Source organism: Trachurus japonicus, chromosome 20 (genome assembly GCF_045865225.1).
Source record: "Trachurus japonicus isolate A0001 chromosome 20, Traja_1.0".
In the NCBI taxonomy this organism is placed as follows: domain Eukaryota; kingdom Metazoa; phylum Chordata; class Actinopteri; order Carangiformes; family Carangidae; genus Trachurus; species Trachurus japonicus.
In genome coordinates this window covers 21,227,018-21,253,475 of record NC_140926.1, presented here as the reverse complement: position 1 = coordinate 21,253,475, position 26,458 = coordinate 21,227,018, and the positions used below count along the sequence as shown (strand labels likewise).

The following is a 26,458-nucleotide window of genomic DNA, read 5'->3' as shown; positions in this document are numbered from 1 at the left end:
CAGTATCCAAAAGCTGAACACCTTAATATGAAGCTAAAATGCCCAATATGTACTTGATAAATCAATAATTATAATTTAAAAGAATATATATTTTTAATTTATAAAGTGTTATCATTTAAAGAAACATCCATCCATCCACAGCCATCAAAGGAAGGATGACATAATACGCTGCTACATCATTAGAGGAAAATGTGTTTACAATGAGGATCATCACATAAACAAATAACTTGGAAAGACTGGTGTATTATTCATACTCCTAATCTAACTATAGAGGCCAAAGCAATTCAACAATTAACAGATTAGTCAATAAATAAAATAATTAGTAGCAGCCCTGTAGAGGACTGTATCAGCACTGAGTGGAGGGGGAGAGAAAAGAGTTCATTATCATTAAACTTGTGCATAATTGGAAAAGTTGTGGCGAAGGTCTCCTGGGTGAGAGACTTATGACAGTTCAGAGCAGCCGGTAGAAAAAAGCCACTTCATAGTGATGTTTGTGTGTTTTTTCTCCTTCATTTCCTAAACACATAAAATCTTAATTTCCCTCAGAGCTCCAGTTAAAATCCACACACTCCTGCTTTAATCCAGCTCCCCTCAGTGACACATATGTTCTCCATGGATCCATTAAGACTCCCCGCTCTCCCAGAGGCTTTCCTTAAGACGGACAGAAACCTCTTCACGCTAACCCCAATATCCTCAAACTGTGATTAGTCCAGAGCTCCGATCCAAGACCCTAAAAGTAATTACGATGAAGCTACAAGGATGAGGATTTTTTTTTTTTATCCTCCCCATGTCAGTTAAGGTTACGTAATGGGAGAACTGGTGAGAGTTTTTACAGTGAGTGTGGTCTGATGGATTGAAATTTAAAAGGTCTCAGTTTGAACATTTCCCAGAATCACATCTTATGATAAGACTAAAAGACAGCTGGCCCAGGGTCAGAGAACATCTGCTGAGCAACAGCTCGCTTTAGTTGTGAAATTCCATATAATACTGACTTTTAATGAATGAAACCAACCGCGCCAACTCTTTATGTTGATGCAAAACTCTGAGTCTTGCCAGATCTTTATGATACGTTTACTGCCTTAATTCTGTTTGGTATGTATCTAATGTCAGTTCAATGCAAATCAACAAGTTTCAGTAAGATAACAGAAACACAGATGGGACTTAAAAGTGTCCAAAACAACTCTGTGATACCCAAGAAGGCCCCCGGGTGAAACCGTCTGAACATACAAATGTCTGAAAAATCCTAACTGTTGTGCCATAGTTTCTCCTTCAACATGCACGACCAAAGCCAAGAGCTATAAACTCAACGTACTATGCTAACTTTGTAGGAAATCCTTCTGTGCAAACAGAGGAGGTTGTCAAAATACACTTCAGAGAAAAGTAAACCCAACTTATCCTGAATTATCACTTACAAAAACTAATACTAGGGAGGTCGCGATAAGCTTTGAGGAAGCTGACTCGAAGCACCGGCGCGTTTTCCCATTAGAGCAGCCCTGTCGTATTTACCCAAAGCCCTTTAGTCTGCTAGCCTGTGCCCATTAGGAGGCGGAAGTGCTGTCACGTCAGGATTAATACCAAAGGGCAGATTGGTTGTGATGTTATCCAGAGGACGGCTGGCACGGCTCCCAGGTGGGATGATACAAGTCAGAAAGGACTCTGGGAAAACAAACCCACCGCTGTATAACTCATGCTACATGTTCTTATTAACATTACACTAGACTAAAACACCATACTCAGTGACAGCCACACAACACAACACAACAGCAATCTGATGATGGATGGTTCAACTAGTTATTGTTGAAGTATCATAATCCCCAAAAAATAAATATTAGTTTATAATATCAGCTACTTTTTTGTGACAAACAATAAAAAAAGACACACACAGGACTAAAACAAACAGGAAACTTTAACACTTGAGAAGTGCCGCCAAAAGAATTTTTGGCATTTCTGCTAAAATATTTCTTAAATGATTTATCATGAAAACGGCTGCAGAGTGCAGACTAATGTTCACTTACACTCTATAAAAGATTAAGGAAAACAACTGGTTCCACTTCATTTTGGAGTTTGCAGCTGAATTACAAGAAGCGTTGGCCGGCGGTGAAACAGCTTTAGAAAAAAACACTGAGCCACGTTTAGCATCGTCTCCTCACCACACGGCAGCTTTCTTCTACACTAACTACACTCAGCATATTACAAACTGTATGAGATTACTAAGTAGTATGGAACTGGGTCACAACTCTACTGCCCCAGCAGCACAACATCCACTAGTGTTCAAACAGCAGCTCAGAGTCATTTCTACTATGTTTTCTCCCCCGTGTCACACAAATCTGTGGTTTTCTAATCACAGCAGACACTGAAAGGCTACATCAAGTCTCCTTTCATGATTACAATCTGAAACAGTGACTAGTAGTTATAATTTTCGGGACCTTGTCAACGAGGCCAGAGTTAGAACAGAGGACAAGAAGCAGCAGCGAAAGCAAAAATAACCAGTGTGGCAGGTTTCTGGAGAGAAGCCTCGTTTCAGCACAAATGAAGATAAAAAAAAAACTCTTTTATGAGGTGAAGAAATACTGAAATTAATATATTTTGTTAAATGAAACACAGTTGCAAGTATGGATGAGTTATCTGTTATCTATTTCAGTTCAAACTAAATCAAAGTTTTTTAAAACCTCATGAAAATCAAGTTTCATTTCCTAAACCAACTGACAACCTGCCTGTGACCTGAGATCAGTTCATCTGTTTCTAATGTTACGTCCGTTGTTGCACAGAACCGGTGTGACAGTGTGTTGGATGCAGTCAGATCCTCCTGGTGACCTCCAGCTTACATCACTTGATTCAACAAGAGTTCATTTACTCTGAAAACACCGGTGTATTTTTTACCCCAACTGTCAGACTGTTTGCTTATCTACAAAAAATGACTCAGCTCTGAATTGCATCAGATGTTATGAAAGTCTGAGTGTCATCATGGAGGGGTGGTGGTGGGGGAGGGGGTTGAGAGATCACGCTGTGTCACCTTCAGAGAGTTGTGGACGGCAGACTCAGGTGGGTAGACGATGAAGTGGCGCAGCGTGAAGCCGAAGCCCTGGGAGGTTCGGCGCAGGTGGAGCGTCTTGGGCCCCGGCCAGGAGAAGGGCTCGTCCTCTGGGCCGGGGGAGGCGGCGGCCGACGTCTCGCTCTGATCGCGCCCATCCTTCTGCTTGGCCTGAGAGGAGGACAAACAAACAGGAACAGCAACATTAATGCACAGTGTTTTATTTAAAAGGTATAATATGTAGGAATTCCCCCCATCTAGCGGTGCGGTTGCATATTGGAGCGTATTCTTGATGTTGCATTCACGTGAAATCGGGCAGACGTCAGACAGACAACAGACGCTGCATGTAACAGGATAAACATGCGTCTATGTAAACAAGTGGTCTGCCAGCACGAGGCAAAACAATACAGGCCTGACAATATGTTGTCATGGTGATGTCCTATTGTTTACCCAACCCACGTTTTACTGTCTTTCTCTCGTCCAGTAAAATGACATCCGGTTGGTTTGCCGACGGCCGTCTGCCTGACTGCACCTGAATGCAACACCAGTGCCTCCGTCCTTCCTCACACTACACAGTGGTGACAGTTTTAACAGGCGCTACCTGGAAAACTTTCTCCCCGAGCCGACAGCTCCGGCGAGTTTCCATGGTTACCTACGGTCACGCTGCCACTCAACGTAAAAAATGGCGATGCAACATGGCCGCCTCGGTTCGGTGCGCCCCCCCTTGTATATTTGTAACGACTTGTAACAACTCATTCTAAGGTACGAGAAAGCTTTCATTTGTATGCGGGTGTGATTCAACTTCAGTGAAATATGCTACACACTGGGGCTTTAAAGGGCAAATTTCTCATTCTCATTTTTGGAAATATATTTATTCACTTTCTCTCCCCTTAAATCATCATCACCCCCTACTGAGGGTTTATCTTGGGATCCCCCCCCCCTCCCGACCCCCAGGTTGGAAACCACCGCTGAAATCAGACGTGGTTGTGAAAATAACGACACACTGATTGTAAAACTGTCTTTTTCTCGCCTTTCACTGTCGAGAGCAAACTCAGAGCCACATGAAAGAACAATCCCTCCATTGACTTCACCCCTGGTGTCTGTGGAAAGCAAAGTCGTTTCTTTTTACTAAAACAAAGCAAAGTGTGTTGTCACAGATGAAACGGCCTGTGGCTGTAGCGCACATCTTATTAATCATCTTGATTTAAAAATACAAGAAATCCCCCGTCACAGATTGTTCTCAGGGATCAGAGGACGGTGGGTTGGTTTCTGCCGGATAACAAGGTGTCAGATCGTGGTCAAGGTTTGGTGCTTTTGGGAAACAGAGAGGTGGCGACACAAGAGGGTTCATTGTTAAAACATTAGTTATAGGCTGTTTCTGTGTTGAGTAATGCAGCATCAATAATCAGGACAACATTGATAATTGACTATAACCAGCAGGAAAAGCTTGTTTTTACATATGTTTGGCTTGACTTTTTTTCGAAACTGCCAATAATTTAATGATCCCAGCCTCTGAAACTGTAAGCACTCAACTCCACAACGTCACTGAACTGTTCCACTGATTAACTGTGTCATTTCCTGGACTTGGTCTGAAATGATAGTTCACATACATTTTATGTAACAGAGCTCAAACATTTTCTCAATAACAGTGGCACATCTGACCAGGCCCCGCCCACAGTAACTCTGGGCAGACACCAGGTAGATGGAAACTGTTGGTGACCGACTCAAAAAATACTGTCAGATAATTTACATCCAATGATGTGATCCCAATATGTGTCGAAATAATCAGGACTGTCATATAAGCGAGGTTTGCCCTGCCCTCGGTGCCACACAGCCGTACATATGGCTTTAGTTAATGCACATTCAGAGCTATTTGGCAGGTTTGCATGATGACAGACTTATCTTTGACATTCCTACATTCCTACTGTGACTAACGCAGGATAAAAACAACCTTTAAAACGCTGTCGGCCCTCGGCTTGCGTAACGTTACATTTATGCCTACATAACACGACACATGCTCTGCATCAGCCGCACAAGTCTGTTTTTAAATGTTCTGTAACAAAAAGCTGAGGGGGGAGAAAAAAAAAAAAAGTGTTTACAGCGACTGAAGCCAAGCTGAAAATACAGTTGAATCATGACAGGCTGCGTTCAAGACCCTCAAATCCTACAGATGATGTTATGAAAACTATGATCTACGCAGCCAAGGTGGTCCTGTCTGATATCTCACAGGGAGGTTGAATTGTGATTAAAGCGTCTATAGCATGATGCGGTTTCACCAAGTCAATCAAATTTAACACTTGTTTCATCATTCATCAGTCATAACAACCAAGTTATATATCAACTACAACCTATGCTACCTATGCTATTACTAATTATATATAATAGATAATATAATTGCGACCTGGACCTTGGGTGGATAAATGGATGAATGGATTGATCTAAAAAAGTCCACATATTCATTTTATGCCAGCCTGGCATCATCTGATCAATTCATGTTTATGTATGGCTCTTGAAACTCAAAGTTTATTTTCGATTTCAAAGGGGAGTTATCAATGATCACAGGCCAACCAATCAGAGCAGCAACACATGCAACACAGCACAAAGCAACAGGGCCATGTGAATAAACAGACTACAGTGTCAGTGCAGATGCTTTTATTTTGGAGAAAAATAGCACTTTGCTGTTGGTTATTTTTTGTTTGTGAATTGGTAAAAATCTAAACACAGCAGGAAACCTGACTCCAGACGTCAACTACATTTTGTATCTGCTGAATATTCCTTTTCAAAGATCAGCTACTGTGCATAAAGCTACTGTGAGACAGTATGTGCTCCACAAACACAAGACGAATGCAGCATTGGGGCTCGACTATAAAACTGTAAGGTTCAGAGTTCGCTGATGTTAACTAGGATTTTACTTCACAGTTTTCAGACAGAATTTGGAAGTTTTTGCAACTTTCCTTTGAAATGTTCTGGGACATTTTCTTCAACAACCACAGTTAAAAAAAAAACAAGACCTGAGGAACTAAAGATGTTTTAGCAGGTTGTTTTCTGTTTGTGAAAAAAGATGGAGAGTTGAAGTGGTTTGGTCAGGAGATCCACAAGTTCAACCTCATCCTTATGAGGTTCACGCGGCCGTGTAACAATGTAATTTCAGAAATGCTTGAAACGCTGGTATGACTTACATAATTTGGTACTGACTGATCCCCTCAGTCTGGGTATCAGGATTGGGATTGGGGGAAAAAAAAAAAAAGTCAGATTGGGTTAGGTTGGCTGTATTACATATTTCTCCAGCCTTTCCAAAGCTCTGAAACCAGATTCATCATGAACAAACATACAACAGGACATACAGTATCCTGCAACTCTTCATCACAACACCATCGGTGAGAAAGCCAGTCTGACTCCTCCTGCTGCTGAGAGCCGTCTGAGCTGTGAGACTTCTGTCACATCCATCATCACAGTAACGATGGAGCCGAACCGCTGCACCGCAGGGCGTGCATTAGCGGTTATTGCTAACACTACCACAGTGACTCGGGGCTACGCCAGCCTGCCAAGAGTCTCAGCCCCGGCCCAGATCTCTCCGCAAAGCTCTTCTCCTACCAAAATACATCTTTAGGTATGGATCCAAAACAAAGACGTCCCCCTCCCTCCCTCCCTCCCTCCCTCCCTCCGCCCTTCTGGCTCACTCCTTCCACACCTCTCCTCTGCCTGTCTGAGAGCAGCAGATGTAGAGGCCTCTGGAGAGAGAGAGGGATGGGTGTGGGCTTAATGGTAAGACAGTAAGACTGGTGAAATCACCACCAATACCCAGTGGTGTGGGGCTGGAGGTGAGCCACGCAATGTCCGTAATGCAACTGAGAGAGGGAAGAGGAGACAAGTGGAAAAGGAGGGAAGGAGCTGACACAGTCCCACTCAGCTGTTTGTTTGGATTTCATGCTGAAAAATTAATATCATATTATGCAATAGCAAAGCCATTTGGCTCCACTGCCCCATAGCTGAGCTACACACACACACACACTCACACACACTTTTTCCACTATCTTGCTCTTTTTATATATAACATGTTAAATTATACAGTGAGAGAAGCAGCAGCACAGCCCAGGGTGGAGGGAAACCTACGTGTTCCCACAATGCTTCAGTGCAACAAAAGTACAATACTGTAAATCTGATCCAAAGCAGCTCACACAATCACCTGATAAATACTGTTCAATTATGCATGCAATCTGTTCATCAGAACACTCAGCAGTGAGGGTTTGATGTGTGTGCTGCCATATGGTGCCTTAGCCTGCAGGATGGGGCATTTGCATGTCTGCCGCTGTTTCTTTATGTATATGAGTGGATTTGAATGTTTGGCTTCAGCTTTTCTTCACACTTTTTTTTTCTTCCTTTCTTTCTTTTATTTTTTTTTGAATCTGTGAGTCACCCCTGGGTCGTCTGACCTCATGGGTCTACCTCTTTCACTCCCTCTCACTCTTGCTTTTTCTTTCCAAACATCTCTCCCTCGCTGACCACATTAGTCATCTTTATTCACTATAACATAGGAAAATACGCCTTCAGTTCCCCACTTTAGTCCTTCACCGCGCGACAAATCCGTTCCATCGACCCTGGATTCATACGACATGAAGCGTGATGGATGTTGGGTGGATATTTATGTTTTTAAAAGGCGGTCGCACACGTGCAGCTGGAAGATAAACAGTATCTTCCTCTAACAGCAAAAGTGTCACTATAGGGACAATAACAAACGAAACCTTAAACCCAAACACACACACACTCACATATACACACATTACAAAAGATATTGGTCAGTGAAACAGGACTACCCCGCTGCTGTACAGCAGGATGACGCACACTAAATTCCTCAGATGGCACAACAAAGTGCAGCCGCCCCTCACCTCTCCTCCCTTCTCAAAAGCTTCCTATGTAAATCGATATACCTCTGCCAGACACTGATAAAGCTTCAACGCATATTTCAAGTGAGCACTGGTTTTCCTAAATGCCTCAAAAACTGGGTGACATTCTCCTAATGTCAAAGCACCAGGATGTTGCTCTCCCTCTCTCCTCTCTCCTCTCTCCTTCTGCAGCAGCGGTGCCGTCCTTCCTTACCCGAGACCGGACGCAGTTCTTCCTGGAGGCTTCTCGCAGCCGAGCCCAGGACACGCTGCGGTTGGGGCTGGTGAGGCCCAGCTCCACCTCGCCCCAGTAGGCTCTGGCCAGGAGCTGGAACCAGAGGCAGTACGGCTCCGACAGGCAGCCGTCCACGCCGGCCAGCCGGGCCCAGGGGCAGCCCCCCGAGGACGGGGAGGGGGAGAGGGAGCAGCACCCCTCGGCGGTGGCGTCCACATCCCGCAGGTCGGGGTGATCCTTCAGCGGGGCCGGCTTACAGCCCCGAGGGAGCCCGTTCCTCTGGGCCAGCATGGCATAGCCCAGTCTGAGGATGTTGGACCGGACGGCAGAATGGATGGAAACTGTCCTCCCCCTTCAAAAAAATAAATGCTGTGTCCTTTATTTTTCCTGTGGGTAGTCTACTCCGAGTTTGTGGCGTGGTTCATTCTGTTCCCTGGCCCGTCTCAGACTGCTCTGCTCTGCTCTCAGCTCCGAGGAACAGGGCTGGTCCTCGCTACGTCCCACACACACATGATGTTTCCACTCAGCCCAGAGGGGAGAGCGCAGCGGCTGAGTGCGCTGCGGAGAGCCCAGGCCGACTGACTGACGCACCCACCCACTCACCACACAAAACTCTCTGTCAAGTATGCACACACACATTCACACACACACACCAGGCAGCCTGGAGTGAAATTCTCTTCCTTTCCTCCCTCCTCCATCTCTCTCTCTCTCACCTCTCTCTCTCAGTCAACCTTTAAAAGTTTGAGCTGCCGTGCGTCGGGCCAACACACGTGCACACTGACTGACTCACATGTCCAGGCTCATCAATAAATCATGTAAACAAATGGGAGGAAGAGGAGGATCGCGCAGCAAGGCGAAGGTGGGCTGAGGGGGAAAAGAACGTTCAGAAAGTTTTAGGAGTGGGAGACGGAGCTGCTGCCTGTCCTGTCTGCAGACGGGAAGGACTTGGGATTGTTTTCACAGCGAGTGAGAGAAGTCAAGTGGGGCGAATAGATAAGGAGGCGTATGGGTTCTGTGAAATCTAGAAGACGACCCGCCCACCTTCACTCGCCTGCAGCTCATCAGGTAGCTACAGAGACCTGATGCCTGTGTGACAGACACACATGGTGATCAGAGAGGGGGGTCACACACACACACACACACTGCGACTCTGTATACAACTATATACAGCTGTGTATTCTGTATTTATTCTTTTATAGGCACCAAAAGAAAAACAATGGTCTTACAGAGTGTAAGCAAAGCAAATGTACAGTCTATCTTAATTTACTGTAGTCTAATTCATAAAATATGTAATGAATAAAGATAGAACTGGTAAACCAGTTGGGATACTGCCATAGCCTACAATTTAGGGAGGGTTAAGCTATCAATAAATAAAGAAAACGGTGTAAGTACGAGTACATTGGAAGCACACTAGCATGACAGAGATCCAAAACACTTCCATTGTAACTGACAATGTCAACATATTGTGTAAAGATGTATTCCAAAGTTCAGTTGAAGATAATATTAACCCTCAACAGTCTGATTAGACTGAATCAGGCAGCTATCATCCAAAGGTTTCCTGTTTTAACACCAAATTGCCTCCAACAATCCATCTGCACCTTTTCTGGGGAAGCACAAAGATACAATTAGGTGAAGAAATTATGAAAATTAATTTGCCTGACTCACAGGGATGCAGCTGGATATTGATTTGCATTGTTACACAGTACAGTGTGCAGGGCAGTACGCAGTAGACCGTGTCTGCTACTGTTTACAGGGAAATCGCTTTCGAAAGGAATCATTTCGATGGAAGATCAATTAAAATGTCCATTTTACACATGGACATGTTAGGATTGTTTCCACACATGCATTAAAAAACTAAGTGTGAATGAATCATGGTGGATTATCCAGGTTTGGAGGACTTTATGACAGAGCTTTGTTCTAAGCAGTATAATATACCAACAGGATCAACAGGAACAAATGTGAGTGTGTGTATGTGTAATACTGATACCCTACTACCTCTTCATAACTATTTACTCTGAGTTTCTGCTGAAACAAAAGCATCAATCCAAATCTTACAACCCCCTATTGTCTCTTTACTCTTGCCCTGTGGTATTACATAAGAGCCCTGCCATGCACACAAGGGTGTACACCCCTCCCCAGTCCTTGGAGGTAAACAAACACAACACAGAGGCTTGGCAACTGCCTTTATTCCAGGAGCAGTGAGATGTTTGGGACTCAGCCCTGATACCTTTTAGTAAATCTCTCTGCTCGAGAGCTGGGCCAAAACATCAATTTAATATTTAATCACATTTTCTTCTCGGGGCTCTCTGGAGCATTTGTGCTGCTCCAATAGCAACATCAGGGCTCTGCACTGTTGGACGGCCCTGTTAATAAACGTTGACTACATCTATGAACATCCTCCTCCAGTTCATTTTGGTTTTCAACACCTCTTTATCCCTCCAGGGTGAGTTATTAGTCTTATAAATTGCCCCATAATCGTTTTAAGTTGACTGGTTCAGTTCCAGCGACAGCTAATGCCCGTCCGTCAGCAGCCGGCGTGGTTGGTTGGTACCGGTCGCTGCGGACGAGCGCGCCTGCTAAAAAGGCGAAAATGTAAATACCAGGCTATTTTGATTCGGAGGAATATTTGCCGTCCGCGACAGCAGCGACCGTGAAAACAACATCAGGAACCCAGCGGTGGAATGTTCCCTCTCAGCGTTTGGTTATGAGCATCTTGTTACCACATTCACTCGGCTCAATATAGCATGTGGTATTCTGTACGGAAAAGACGGCAGGAATAGAAGGCGCCAAAAAACACCGACCGCCAGTTGAGACACTTGACTTGAGGAAGGCAAAACAAGGATTAAGTCTCACAGGAATAGTCGTATATGAAAACCATACAGTCTGCTGCGTTCAGAGGGAGTAGGAGAACATGTCATCATGACCGTTGTCTCCATTTTTTACAAACCATTACAAGCCTGCATTACCATTAGAGGTACAATACCTCTTACCTCCACTAATGCATTTCAGGCTGTTATAGGGTTTCAAACCACATTATACTGTATATATACTGGATGTAGCCTATGTCTCTGAATTCCTGTAAATTTAAAACACATGATAAGAAAAAAAACATCCTCGGGTGAAATTCCTGTTGGCTAAGAAGTGGATTTGGTGCCATGCAGACACAAAAACTAGACGCGCCGCCCCGAAATATTATGCTGTTACCAGGGCAACTAACCAGACCACAACAATGTCGACCACTGGACTGGGGGCCACTTGTGTAATTTCAAGGTTTGTGTCTGCTGTGTGTGTGTGTGTTTATGAATAGATCGGTGTCGTCATGAAGGCCAGCAAACACAGCCGAGGTGATTTGAGGCTTAAAACTGTCGATCCATCACTTCCTCTCACTTCCTTTGATGTGAACAAACGTCGGGGTCGACAGTTATCCTGTGGACCTGCGGATGGGCATGCTTGCTACGGCTCGATGTGCAAATACAGAGTGGAATTTGAAAGGGAGGATTTGTGTGTGTGTGTGTGTTCTGAGTTTGGCTGTGCTCAGTTTGTTTTACTAGTGGAGAAACTGGGTCACATTTTAAAGTCTGGGAAGAAGTGGAGCAGTTTTTAGAATAACACAGGTTATCTCTTAAAAGACCGACAGTTAAGACGCGTTCTAGTTAGACACTCGTAAGACAGAAATGCTCCTATCCCTCCAGACACGCACATCATCTCTGCTTTTCCCAATGTAACTCCTGTGCATCAGCAAGGAGGCTAAACAGCCACTTACAGGGTCTGTGTCTGTGATAATAGCAGTCGAAGCTGCACTGACATTAAGTGTTGCTGGAGCAGCTCCCAGTGGTGATAGAGATGTCATGTGTTATAATGTTATTATAATCTGATCCACAGTCGAGTTCACATTGAATGATATGCAAGAGTGAGTGGGGCAGTGGGTAAGGGTCGGGTTAATAGAAGCTTGTAAAAATTATAAAGCCAGGCCACAGAGCTGATTCAGCCATGTTAAAGTTGTTAGTTAAGTTTCCATTGTATTAAGATGCTTAATGTTGCTGAAGGGTAATAACACTCACACTGTGTTTTATTAGAAGTGCTGATCAATAAGAAGATGTTTGTGGTTTTAAGTACCATCTCCTCTCTGGTAACGACAGCCAATCAGGACGGAGGATGTGAGGCTGTATCCATTCTCTGTGGATTTACCACTTTGACATTGAACCTAGATTAATTTACAATAACAAAAACAACAACATGGAAATCTCCCTTGATACAATTCATAAAAAAACATAATGAAGTGGGATATAATGCAACATATTTTCATATCACTGATTACATTTAGATTAACTGACTCTTGATTATTGATATTGAAAAACACCCTACACGTTATTAAATTGTTAATTATGACTCTCCAGTGTTGAAAAAGACACATTGTCATTGGCTTTGCTGTAGCAGAGATACAAGCAGCAACAGGTTAATGGGACGATGTCCATGTTCACACTCACTATAAAATGGCCACAGCTCTTTAACACCAGCCACCAAACTGCTTTGAAGAACTTTATGAGATTACACAGAGGTGTAAATTGTGAACGCTGCTGTCCGTCCAAGAAAAGCAGCAACAACAAATAATACCAGTGTGGTCCGGTTGATAAAATACACTTAAGCGTGGTCGCACACGCCTGTGAAATTCGACCGATGGGTGTGGAGGGTGTCACTCCCCCTTGTTGTTGCACCGTTACCGCTCGCCGCTGGGTCCAACACTGTGTGATTTGGTCTTGGAGTCCCCCTGCTGATAATACTGCACATGGCTTTTGTGGCTTCACACAACATCACATGCAGGCCAAAGACAACATCCACACTGCGGCTGCGGTGAATGTAGAGGCAGCGATGGAGAAATTGACAAGCCTGTTTTATGGATTAGTGCGGAGGGTTTTTAAGACCACTCATCAGTCTGAGATCACATTAATGGTGTGCTGAAACACCAAAACACACAAGTCCAGCTTGCGGATTTGGAAAGAAGCAGCGCTGGTGGTGAGGGGGGGAAAGCTGCCGATCTGTCTATTACATTTAAGCATCTCGGTAGTAAGTAGTTAGTATCCGCAACATCCCAAAAACTTGCAGCAAAAATGCAGTTGTGAAACATGGGTCAGATGTTTACATTTATGGAGAACACAACACAATGGAAACCAGGCTGTTTCGTGATGCCATTTCATTTCAATCCACTCAGAATCTTGGAGTCGAGGATTTATTAGATGATTATCTGCAGCTCTGATTTGTGTAACAAAAGGCCCGTCGTCAGTAAGCAGCTGACAGGATCTCTGGACGGGGATTAAAGACACAAGGCACCGACAGGGCTCTGAAAAACTACAATGAGTAATTTTGAAGTCTTCAATTGGTCCTTGTGTGTGACCAACTTTATGTATCTGCGGCTGTGAATGAATGAGTGTGTGTGTGTGTGCTAGAGAGAGAGACTGTGTGTGGTACGGAGAGCCAGAAGAAAAGAGAAAGTCTTGCAGGAGGATTAGGCTCGATTCGGGGGTGGCTTTTCAGGACTCCTGGCGGGTGTAAGATCTAATCTGGCCATGCTGCATCTGGGCTCCGCGAGGTATGGCTTACTGTAACAAAGGGCTGGCTAATGAGGGCCGGGGAACAGACTGCTCCGACTGGGCGCACACACCACTGCACACCCATAAAGTCCTTCTTCATACGGCCCCTCGGGGGGGCACTGAGGGGGTATGAACCCCACAATCGACTGCCCTGTAGAGCAGAGCGGCAGACTGCGAGCGGAGCTGACCGTGCAGATATTGGAGCGGACAGATCTCGTTTCAGACTGATAATCTGAGTGTAGGAGGCGGCGGTGGAGCCAGATATTGTATATGAGTAGCCTGTAATATAATTTTACTGCACTTTCATCTGCCAACACGCCGGGCAGAGGAGAGGGAGGGTGCGCACACAAAGACTTTCTTTTTCTTTTCTCAAAGAGAAGAAGGAAAAAAAAGTGAGAGGGAGAAGCTGTTTGCATTTTGGAGATAATATAAATAGTTTGCTTAAAGCACTGAAATAAATAAAATAATAAGAAACAGGCAGCGGGGCAGGCTGTTGTTTTTGCTCGGTTTAAGAGTGAAAACTAAATTGGGGGCCGCTTGCACAGATCATAACCTGATAACATCTTACATGGTGTGTTTTTGTGTCGTGCTTAGTAGATTAGTCAGTTAGTTGTTTGACAGAACATTATCTGATCAACAATTAATAATTAAAGTGCTGAAAAGCGCAACATAAAAAACAAAAAAGTGTCGACGGAATCAAATCCAAGTTTAATGTGTATTAGGATTCGATACAGTGGTGGTCTATCACATGTGAAGTGTATTGAGAGAACTGGTTCCCACTGGACCTAGATCATATTACAGATATGTCAGTGCTCATGTTTATATTGGCAGGAACATCCATTGAAACTCTGTCCATCCAAGAGCCATGCAAATGTGCACTTTATATCTAATTCAATCATATATTTTCAAATGGGTCCAACGGATCCAAATCAAGATTGATTATTTACATTATGAATTTATCTTTACCTTAGAAATTCCACAATCTGTCAGGCTGAATCATTTGTATATTATGCTGTCACTCTGCTGTACTAGAGTTGTCACGATACCAAAATGAGTAACCACGGTACTATACCAGACAAAGTATCACGGTTCCGGGTAATATCACGATACTGCAACCTTTTTTTATTATTATTATTTTTATGAACTGCAATGTATTTGTACAAGTTATAAATACTTATTAATTAGGCTACTTATAATGTTGTTTGGTGCATGATAAACATAATACTGGTGAAGTAGGAATTAGACTGAAACAAATATTTTTAAATAAGCAATAAAAAACAAATAAATGAAGTTTATTGAAAATAAACAACCATTCAGTCTCTTGCACATTAATTTATGTTTAACAAATATAAATAATCAACTTAGGATAAAAAACAAATCCACTGTCGTTAAAAAAAAAAAAAACTATTTGACAATAATACTTCTTCTCCAACATAATAAATCATAGAGGACAAAATACAATGAACAGGAACTGATTCCCTGTGAAAACTATATTTTTATGCAATTTCTAGGTGCTTTATACTTGGACATCCTTTAACTCTTTATTCCTCAGCCTGTACACGGAGCATATAGCCTGATATTAGCCAATGAGAAAATAAACAGAGCTAAATGTATTAAGTACCACTGACGACGACACCGCGGCAGACCCGCCGCTCGCGCCCGGTGCTTCTGCCGTGGTCAGTGTGTTGTCTCGTGTTTGTGAAGCCGTGTGTGCGTCTGGGCGAGACAAAACTTTAGCTCGTTGTTTGTTTTGAAGCGAATTTCTATCGAAGCGGAGCTGTCTCAGCTGTCTTCATGGAGTCCGTTCTTGCCGGCATGAACCACGAACAGCCAATCAGATAACAGACAGGCGGATCCAGCGTGCGGAAACAGCCTATCATATCCCCGGACATCACCAGTAACAGGGAAACAGCCAATCATTCAGCAGCTGTGTAGTTAGGTTGCAGTGGGTGCATGTGGGTTTTGTTTACAAGGGAGTGCGTGCAGTGAGAAGCCGAGAGGAGAGGAGAGGCGGCCGCTATGTAGCGGAAACTGGCACCGGTAGTAGTAATCCACGGTAGTACCGTCGTGTAGAATTTCTAGTATAGTAGGAACCGTTACGTTTTGGCACCGCGGGGTACCGTGGCTACCGTGGGTATCGTGCAACTCTATGCTGTACGGTAAAACATTGAACTTCAAGGGAAAACTAATAGTTTCCTCAGCTAACAAAAGAATAGGTCAGGTTACAGTGAATGTCAAAGCTTCCATTGAGACTTGACAAGGTAAAAAATCCACTAACAACACAATAACTGCCCTTTGTCATGCATGTGTTGGTCTTGAGGAGGAAGTTGGCACCGGCTCTCGTTTCATTTCTACAAAGCGTCCAAATTAAATATAAAGTCGTGACGCAACAACTCCAAAAGCTACCAGTTAAACTCCCTGTGAGTCATGCCCACGATGTATTTATGAGCCAGTGCATCACTTCTATTCCACTGGCAAAAACAACAATCAAAATCCACAGTTTGCTATGGAAACCATCTGTGTAGCACAACAGCATCATATGTCCAGGAGAAGAAGAAGAAAAAAAAAAACAGGGGATTTCCTTCCAGGCGAAGCTGATGCTGCAGCAAGGAGAGAGAGAGAGGCAACGGGTTGGACACTCTCCCAAAAAACTAAAGGGGAGGGGGGGACAAAAGCCTTGAGCCCTGGGAGGGGAGGGGAGGGGGTTTGTACGGGGCTTGGTGTATTAGCGAGCTCCCTGGTGAAGGAGCACTTGCTTGATCTGGACAATTGTCTCCAGAGGTCCCTAGACACCTTCAGACAAATGCCTCTGCCAATCAAGCATTCAGTAGCCGGCACATTCACTCCTCAGCAGCTGCTCTCAGACGGCCAGAAAAGGAGCAAATATGTTTCTGATGACAGCCCTGCCCCACCCCATCTCAAACACCTCGTGAATAAAATGGAAAAAAAAACACTGTCTGTCGATGTTTAATTATTGCATCTCTCCTCCTCATTCAGACGGTTTCCCTGAGGGGGAAACGGGAGGGAGCCTCGGATCATCTCAACGCGCTAATGAAGACGCGCTTCTAGTCCTGTCAGCCTGACGCCCTGATGTGAGATGAGCCACACTGTCTGAGTTCAGTCTCAACGGGTCAACATGAATTATCTGACCCGGCTTTGCCACCCTGCCTCCAGGCGATGCTAACCTTGGCCTGGCTTAAGCATCAAATAGTGAATGTGTGCTTTACTGTGCTCCATCTAATGTAGGGTTATCCAAATATGGGTGCCACAGACGTTTTGTTTGCTCCATTAAATGTTCATCAATCCAGGATTTCTACCAGTGCTGAAATGAGTGGAAAATCTGACAAGCTAATATTACTGGTCGGCAATTAGCTGCTTCCTCCCTTCATTCCTTTTATGCTCGTTAAATAGTCAGATTTTGTTTTTTACTGTTGATCAGACAATTAACAAAACAGTTTGAAAGTGTGACGCTTCAGTATTTCATTATTTTCTGATACACTGTAGACCAAATTATTAATAATCAATCAGAAAAAATAACAAAGAAATGACTGACAGAAAATGAAGCTATTAAATTCAGTCACTGAACAAAAATCCATCAGTGGATGCTGTGAATGAAAGTACTCTAAAGATCATAGAGGATATAAGCTGCTGCATTAACCTTTCACTGAATGATTAAATAAACAAAAGAACATTATGAAATACTTCCTCTCTATCCACTCTGTGGGCTGTGTGTTTATCTCCAGTGTAAACACAGCACCAGTAAGGTTTAATACACTTAACAACTCTCTTTGGTAAATCCATTGTGTTTATACGAGGGCTGGCTGGTGGTCTGAACCACAGTAGTAGGAGCAGGTGTTGTGTGAATGAGCAGGGATTAACCTGTGACAGCAGTCTGACATGAATGGGTCGGTTTTAACACGTCAGACCGACACAGGAGCTGAGCGTCACCGTGGCTCTGTGGGGTCCCGTTGACCCTCCACCGGATCGGGATCCGCCCTTTGTAAGACGGCCCTGTTCCCCTGCAGAAGCCACCCAACGCCCTACGCCCTACGCCACCCGCGTCTGGAAACTCCACACAGACGTCATTAATCAGACACATGGACAAACACCTGATTCAGGGAGCCAGGCCGCTGCGACTGGAGAACGGCTCGTATAGACGAACCTGTCCACCCTGAATGTAAACTCAGTCACTCAGCCTTTCCAGCCGTCTGAAAGGTTCCTTTAACAAACTACGACACTGCCGTTAGCACGCCGCTGCGTGCTTCATAAAGAGCCCATATAGCAGCAGTGTAAGCTGATCTTGGAATTCCCTGGGCTGAGGTTTGAGGTCGGACTGCTGTAGACTCAGGAAGGCCGAGGGTGGAGGGTGGAGGGTGGAGGGTCCACTCATTCCAGACGCATGCCTGACGGACGCATAATTACACCGTAATGGGTGACGACGCACGTGGAGGGAGAGCGGGGCCCGGTCAGATGAACACACACAGCTCTGTGGTGTTCTGTTTAATGAATCCCTCTTCATTAAGATGTTGATTCATTCAAATGGGGATAAAACAGTCAAGGTCATCACTATGGTTGAACTGGTGGAGCAGTAATTAATGCAAACAGAGTCAGATGAAGCTTTGAAAAACAGGCTGGTTTGCTTTAGGCCTGACGTGTGCAATGTGCCATGTTTAATAAGCTATGTGTCCTTTTCTGTGTTTACACTCATGTAAAACTGGATCTGAATTTGTTTGTAGGAGAATATCGACACAAGTCTGAAATCTTATCTACAAGACTTGACTTTAAACCACTTCATTATTCAAAATTCAATGTAATGCTCTCTAGAAATGATTAAACTAACAGTGAGGTCGGTAAACCTTTAGCCGCAGAGTGTAGCACTTGTCCTTCTCCGAGTCGGCCAACTCTTTACACCCAAATATGATCCACACGGTTTCAGATTCAGTGAGGATATCATCTACTGAGGTCTAACACAACACACATCGCAACACTGCCCAGACTCCATGTAGTTCAGTTTTTAACTTTTCATCAGTAATCCAGATATACTTTTTTTGTACATTCATGGGTACATTATAAAAAGGACCTGCTGAAAGGGAACATCTGTACTTCGTCTGTACCACCCAAACAGATTGTTGCATACTATGCACTAAATATGACAAGGAATGACGATAATAAAATAAATGATATGAATAACATTCATGTTTCAAAGTAGGGGTGAAGATGAGCCACAACAGTCACCAGTCAGTATCCAAACCTGGAACAAACATGAATGATATGCGTCTTAAACCACTCAGCCACCATCACAACACCATATCAACACAATCTTGATGACTCTGGTTGAAGATTATAGATTATTTTCTCAGGGAACTTGCAACTAAAATTTGTAAATCTTTTATAAAGAGACATGATTAATTAATTAATTGAAAAATGATTTATCAATAAATCAATCATGTACATCGTGAAGTCTACAGACCTGCAAAAGGTAGGACAAAGAAGTATGCACTAACCTATGACTGCATCCACTCAGGAAATACCAAACATGTCATCTCTTGCATTCAGCCCGGCTATTCTGGTCGACCGGTGAAATATTCACAACTGCCATTTAAAATTCATAAGCGGCTGCAGAGATGCTCCCAACCTCTAAAAATAGTTGTAACAGCGCGATGGAATATGAAATATTCAAGTTGATATGAACCCTTTAGCCACGTCTGGTAATCTCATGTTTACCTCCCTCACGTGCGGCGGCTGGAGGCATGTGTCCCAGCTACAGAACACAGCCAGACACGGCAGCCAAAACAGCAGCTGCTGCTCTCTTGATTGTAATTATCACCGCCGAGAGTCTCCTCACATGATGGAGGGTCGACACACGGCTCTGCAGAGGAAGGAGGACCAGTCTGCAGGCAGGAGTGGCTTTACACAACTAGTCACACTCACCTGTTGACACACAGATTCATGCAGCACCTCTCCCTATTCATCATACACACATTCACAAAACAATGACGCATCAGAGGCAATCTGGGGACCGAAAATGTATTTAAACTATTCTAATTAGCAATATTTGAGCGATTTATCAAACAAAAAGTGAAATTATTCATTTCACTTTCTCTAATGTAAGAATTTGCTGCTATTTTATTATAAACTGAGCTATATTATGCATATTTTGGCTACAAGCCTTACTTTGACATCTGGGAAACTGTGATTGTCATTTTTGATTGGATATCCACTGCACAATTAATTTCTCACTTTATAATGAAGATAATAGTGAATTACATAGTTTCTTTCCAAGCGTTTTGATGCTCTAACTATTATTTAACTTTGTTTCATGGTAAGCATTCATACATGTAAACTAAAGGACGTTTTATTCTACAATAGTAATACCATTGCGTTATTGTGAAGGCATTCAGTGGACTGTAACAGATTTGGTATGGGACAGATCTGGTATTGGTTATGAATAGAGGCGCTCTGCACTGCAGCCAACACTGATGAGGGCTGTGGGACACGCCCTTTAAACAACACACACATGCACACACACACAGCCCCGGGCTGACCAAGAGCTGTAAATTACCCTGCTATTATATCCAGCTAGAGAGTGAGAGAGGGAGGCAGAACAGTGAGAGAGAAAATGAGAGAAACAGACAGAAAAAGAGATGAAGAGTTCAAGAAAATGTGCACTGAGTCACTGTGGATGCCTGTAGTGTCTGACAGAGGAATGATGGTCCCTGGAAAACACCGTGGTGCTTTCCCCAGTGTAAACATGGCCGGAGTTGGAGCGCATGCAGTGCTGCAGATCTTCCCCCTCCATCCTATTTCATCCATTTCCTCTCATCCCTCACTTTCCTGTCAATGGGTGTGTCCTCTGAACCCACCACCTCCTCCTCCTCCTCCTCCTTTTCCAGGCGCCTTCAGCTGCTCCTCAGACCTCTGAGTTTAGCTGCAGCAGCCTCATCAATTAAGACGTTGACACGCACGCCCAGAAAATGACTTGGTGACATCATGTTGCATCGCATCAAAAGGACCACGCTTCAGACGTGCGCGCGGCCGCAGTCATTATAATGTGGTCGCGATCCTTCATTCTGCAGATAAACTCATGTGTCACCGAAATGACCGGTTGCGATGTGGAAAGTTAAAAACCCGACAAGATTCCTGAGAACTGCCGACACGTCAAGTCTGCTGCTTTCTCCTTGCTGCAGTGGGGGGGGGCGTTCCTCCTGGGAGCATTTGGCAGCATCTCCGAGAGGATGCAGGTCTGATTTACAGCCTGAGTAATTCTGTGGATCAGGCCCGACTGTAATCAGAGATTTTTCTTTTTCTTCTTCAACGTCATGTCTGAGCGGCCGTCTGATGTCAGCTGGTGTTTCTCACTGGAGTCACTGCAGGGCCGGAGACAAGTTTGGGTCTTACAAACATGGGGATGAAAACCATGACGTGGAAACACAGGCGAGAATTGGACAAGAAATCGGACGCTTAGGGTCATGAGTGAGATAAGGCCGTGTGTTCAGGGTGAAATAAGGGAATGCAGATAAACTTAGAGCCCCCAGGAGATGTTGAAAAGTGATTTGGAAGCCGTGTAGCTGCTGCTAACGTCAGCCGGGACTGCAGTTCGGGGGCGGGGTTCAAGAGAGTTCATGTGACCTTGCTGCAGACACACAGACAGACATGGGATTTATACAGGGCGGGGCAGGTGTGACCGAACAGTAATGTCCTGTGTTAGCTGCGGAGAGAAGAATGTCGCCTTTCTGCTGAGCGCCGACGTCACTCGGTGGAGAACGGTCCTGGAGTCGGTGCCGTTTGATGTCTGCCGGTTTGTTACAGCCAGAAGCCTGCGCACATGGGATGTATTGACGGACGTCTTCCCGTCAGGTCTCGTTCAAAAAGAACCCATCGCGCTGATAAGAAACCGGATGAAAGCATTCTCCCGGCGGCATCTCCTTCAACGTCTGACATCAGAGGCTCTTCACAGCTACAACAGTCCCTGCTTTTCTTAGGCCTGTTCCATTCTGTACTGTGTCTGTCCAACAAAACCCAGTTATGTAATGAGGACCTAGGCCAGATGAGCTGAAAAGACTATTTAGCTCTCCACCTCTCAGCGTAGAGCGGCTCAGCCATTCTTCGCTGGAATGTTTTCCTCCCATGTTTGTCCAGAGGGGCTGAGACCCCCGAATCCACAGGGCTGACGAATCAGTGCTCTGTGTGAGTGTGTGTGTTTGTCTGCCTGTCTGTCTGTATTTTCTTAATCTGGGGTAAATGAGTCCAAGTTGACTGATGAGTAACCCTTTAGAGGAACGGCCCAACAGTGGTATGTGCCGTTAGCAGACACCATGATGTAGCTATTATTTCAACGTGGTAAAGATAGATTTTGAAAACAACACAAAAATGTGTGTTTACCGCCAAACATGCTGGAGAACAAAAGAGCAAAGCGTGGACGAGACTGAAGCTGCAGCTCAAGTTAAATTCTTGAACTCATCAGCGTGTCTATAAATTGTCATGTGTTTTGCCGTAAACACGACACTTAACTCAGTCATTCCAGGTTAACACAACTTAGTGGAAAAACATCACGTAAAGTTTTTTTAAAACGGCATCATAGGCTCAAGCTGTGAAGATGCAGCTGAACACTTATGGATGGTCATTGAATAGCTAGGCACAGCTCATATAACTGTATACAACTGTTATGATGTCCCTCACTCTGCTGCCAGGAGTTCGTCTCTGCTCATCTGTCCCATGCCCCCAAGTTACTGATGTCTTTCCACTTGACGTTGCTATGACGTCTGTTTGCGACTTGTCTCCCACAACTCATTTGAAATGAATGAGTACTTTTCATTTGGCATCATGTTGTCGTGCTGGTGGAAGTGTGGATCTGAAACCTGGTGGAAACTAGGTGAGCCGAGCTCCTTCCTGTTAAACATGCACCAGACAGTCCTCATGACTGAGCCACAGCTTTTACAGACCACCAGCTAAAGCCCATTATCTGCCCTGCTGCACAACTGCATCCAAAAAGAGACACGCACCATTTTTTATGAGCACTATCATTGCTGTAGTGCTGGAGACAACATTTCTTACATAGACGTCTTGAATATTTTCACTCAGGAAAGTGCAATTCTCAGTGGCTATTAATTATTTCACTTGATTTTCTTGTTCCTTGGAGGGAAACCAACAGCCATTCAAAAATGAACCAGTACAGGCATTGTACATATGTGCAAATATATACAAATAGACAAAATCAATTAAAACCACTTTAACAAAACTATGAAATGACTTTTAACTTCTAAAAATACAGCCTGCTAACATGGAGCAGCTGATCATCTTAAGTGACTCAGCGCTGATTGTTTGTACTGGGATCTGGCTCTTGGGTGAGTTTGTGTGTTACTGTAAGAGAGGGAGGGGAGAGGGCTGCTGGTGGTGCTGCAGGCCCAGATTGAGGGCCAGATGGCTTCACCAGCAAACTCCACTGACTGTCACTTGGCTCGTGTGGGTGGGAGGAGGGGCAGGAGAGTGTTTGTATGAGTGTGTGTGTGTGTGTGTGTGTCTGTCATGAAGGAGAAGAAGTCAGTGATGGTGGTGGGGCTGAGCTGGAGCAACTGATTAAGCATTAAATCGGTTTCTAATCTGTTGGACGGAGAGAGGATGATTTCTACTGGGGACAGACAGGACTCTTAGCCTAATACTTGACAGAAAACAGTGGTGCCAAACACACACAAACGCACACAAACACCGAACACACACGCACTCTGAGTTCTCCCTGGCAAGATAAATGAAATTGGGTTTCAAGGTTAAGGTTAAAGGTCAAGGGTTACGTGTGAGTAGCAGCAGACAAGACACTCAGCCTTAATGGAGACCTGGACATAAGAAGCCCCTGTCTCTTTGTGTGATGAACACTGACCCCGACCAGGCTGGTGGGAGTCTCCTTGTCTTTCTGATACTACCTGGGAGAAACCGGTGTACTGGTATGTCATAAATCTACAATCTACAACAGATTCAAACCACAAATGTGATTTTATATCATGCTTGTCTTTCTACAACTGTCAGGACTCATCAGGTTTGTACTGAACATCACACAGACAGGGCTTTTATTCTTCCTTGCTATAAATGTGTTCTCCCGTAAAAAAGGAGCGTTACATCAGAGCAGAGAGCTTCCTGCCTTTAACCTGGCTGACTCTGCAGACTCTGATAGCACAGGGGAAAGCAGTCGGATTAATCTAACGAGCCAATGTTCAAGTCCTATCAATGGCATGCGGACTGTCTTTGAAGTGGCCATCAACCTGCCAAGTGGCGCCGGTGAGGCGGCTGGGGATTGTTGACAGGGCGACGAGTCACGATTAAACGGCTAGCGAGGAGAAAGTGTAAGGAGACGGAGGGAGAAGCTCGCAGGGGGTTAAGTAAATCCAGAGCTCATTGGTTTAAGCTTGCCAGTCTAAATTGGCAAGGACGAATCGTGCGTGCTGGCGGGAGTGCAGGTAAGCGCAGGATAGCTTGGCAGACGAGGAGTCGCAGACAGCTAGCGACCGTCAAGGGATGCCCAACGCCTACCCTGTAGGTGCGACCGCTCTAATCCTTTTAGGAGAGCCGAGATCAGCTGCTAAACTGGGCAAACCTCAGTCAGTCAATCCCATTGACAGGAATGTTCCACCATGGCGTCAGGAATAGTGGCAGGAGTCACACTATATCCCTGCTCTGCTGCCTGAGGCCTTCGGTGCATTGAGCTGACTGCAGAACACCATGTCAGTTTGCAACAAGAAGGCAACAATTCGTCCAAATTCATCATCACATATGGTTCTTGTACGTGGTAAAGGCAAGAGAAGGGACGTGCTCATGGTTGAAAAAGTGTGGCGTCGTGGTTAGAAATGAAACAAACAACAGTCTCTTCTGTTTAAGTCAAATTTCTTGTTGACAAATGCATCAACCTCGTCTCCATGTAGACTTTGTCGCCCTACAGTGTCACCCGATTCCTCCTTTGTTCCCGTCATAATTTATTCATTTGCTGGAGGACCTCGGATTCATTCTGTCATTTTTCTTATGACCCTTATAAGGAGCTGAGACCTGACCTAACTTTGTTCTTCCCTCCCTTGTTCTTCTATCCCCGTCTTGTCTTTCATGTGGGCACCGGGGGCAGCTGCTGAGCTCCAGGTCTTGCCAAATTCTTGAAATCTAAGCCAACGGCTCGGTGTGAGGACAGGAACCGCTCTGCTGGGGATGAGCTCTGAGGAACGACCCACGGCTGCGTTAGATCCCGCTCGAAAAACTATGTGAGACTATCCCAGACGTTTCCTGCGGCGCGGATGTGTTGTGACCTTCACCCGGGGCGTGCGCCCTGCGAGTATTAACCCGACGGGCCTTATGCTGAGAATGAGGCGACGTCAGCCCCTGTAACGCGAGACCTCGGCGGTGTGTGGGGGAGAGGTGACGAGGGGAGAGAGGAAAGGGGAGATTAGTAGTATGGTATCCAGGTAACGGTCGTAAACATTGTCAAAGCAAGACTGAACACGGAGCGAATCAAAGCACGAGGAGGTATAATGACACGCTGACAAAATCCAGCTATTATGGTCGTTAAACAACAACAAGGGATGAAGTTACTCCACACGTTCATGTGCATGCTGTTTGTTGTTTTGGCTCCTCTGGAAGAAAGAATGTGAATACTACACCTGCCAAATGAATCCCTGCCATTACAGTTCAGCCTTGGACCTCTGAGCTCTTGAACTGGTTGCGCTTTTACATTCTTGACATTATCTCCTTCTTCTTCTGCAAGTTCGTCCTCTTCCTCCCTGCTTGCTAGATAGGACGTGTGGATGCGGACCAAAAAAACGATGCTGGTGCATCCACGAGCCCTCATTCCTGGCTAAGTTATTCCATGCACATTCTGCACATATTTTGTTGTATGGGCCACATGTCTAGATCAAGACATTGTGTACTCGGTGAACTCGATATGACAGACATCTGAAGGGGAGAAGAAAAAAATCACTGAATTGCAACGTACACCTACAGCTTTCCTCAGACTGTAAAAGCACATCCTGCAATGACGCTCTCCAAAAGCACACAGTGCTCTTTTCAAAACACTCGGAGCATGCAGTCTGGCGATGGAAAATGTTAGCTAGTAAAATACTGGAAAAGTGGGAGCCTCAGAAATGCATGCGCTGAATACGGCAGGGCCAGTATAGCGCGAGCTGTCCAGCAACCCGTCTCTGAGGAGGGTGACGCAATACAGGACGGGAGGGAGGGGATGTAGAGGAGAGGAGAGGAGAGGAGAGGAGAGGGGGCACAAATATGTTGACTATTATGAGCTGAACCCCCCCCCCCCCCCCCTCCACACTCCTCCTTCTCCTCCTCAACCAAGTCCCCGGCAGTCCCACCCAACGCTGAGGCCCATCTGGAGCGCCTCGTGACCCAACTGATTAAAAGCAGTTGGGGCCTTCGGTGAGATACGGCCAGTGGAATGTTGAGACTGTGGAAAGGCCCAGAATAAGTGTGTCTGCCGAGGTGTGCGAATTTACACAATGTGTATGTGATACTACCGCATGCTGATGTGTTTGTGTGTCGGATCACGTGTGCGGCCGCGTGTCCACGGGTTGCCATTCATCAGCAGTCAATCAAATCAGCTAAGAAAAAAAAAAGAAAACCCTGAGCGGAGGTGATGGATGCCCCCACTGGGACTGCTGGGATGGATTGATGGGAGCACCTGAATCACAGCTATGGACCCCACTGTTTCTTGACCCCATTAGCCTCAACGCAAACA

General features: G+C 44.9%; 1 protein-coding gene across 6 annotated transcripts in view; it reads right to left on the bottom strand.

Moving 5' to 3' along the window:
• arhgap21a (Rho GTPase activating protein 21a) overlaps positions 1 to 26,458 on the bottom strand; it is an 89,184-nt gene that overhangs the window by 43,580 nt on the left and 19,146 nt on the right. For 4 of the 6 annotated variants that reach the window (XM_085763595.1, XM_085763597.1, XM_085763596.1 and 1 more), the window contains exons 1-2: positions 8,129 to 8,802; positions 3,014 to 3,202 (exon numbers count right to left, since the gene is read on the bottom strand). In XM_085763595.1, the coding sequence (XP_085619721.1) occupies positions 3,014 to 3,202; positions 8,129 to 8,440 (501 nt within the window). In that variant the 5' untranslated portion in view covers positions 8,441 to 8,802. Of the gene's footprint in view, positions 1 to 3,013; positions 3,203 to 8,128; positions 8,803 to 26,458 lie in introns of those variants that run through there. The other 2 variants (XM_085763600.1, XM_085763599.1) reach the window with 1 other exon arrangement.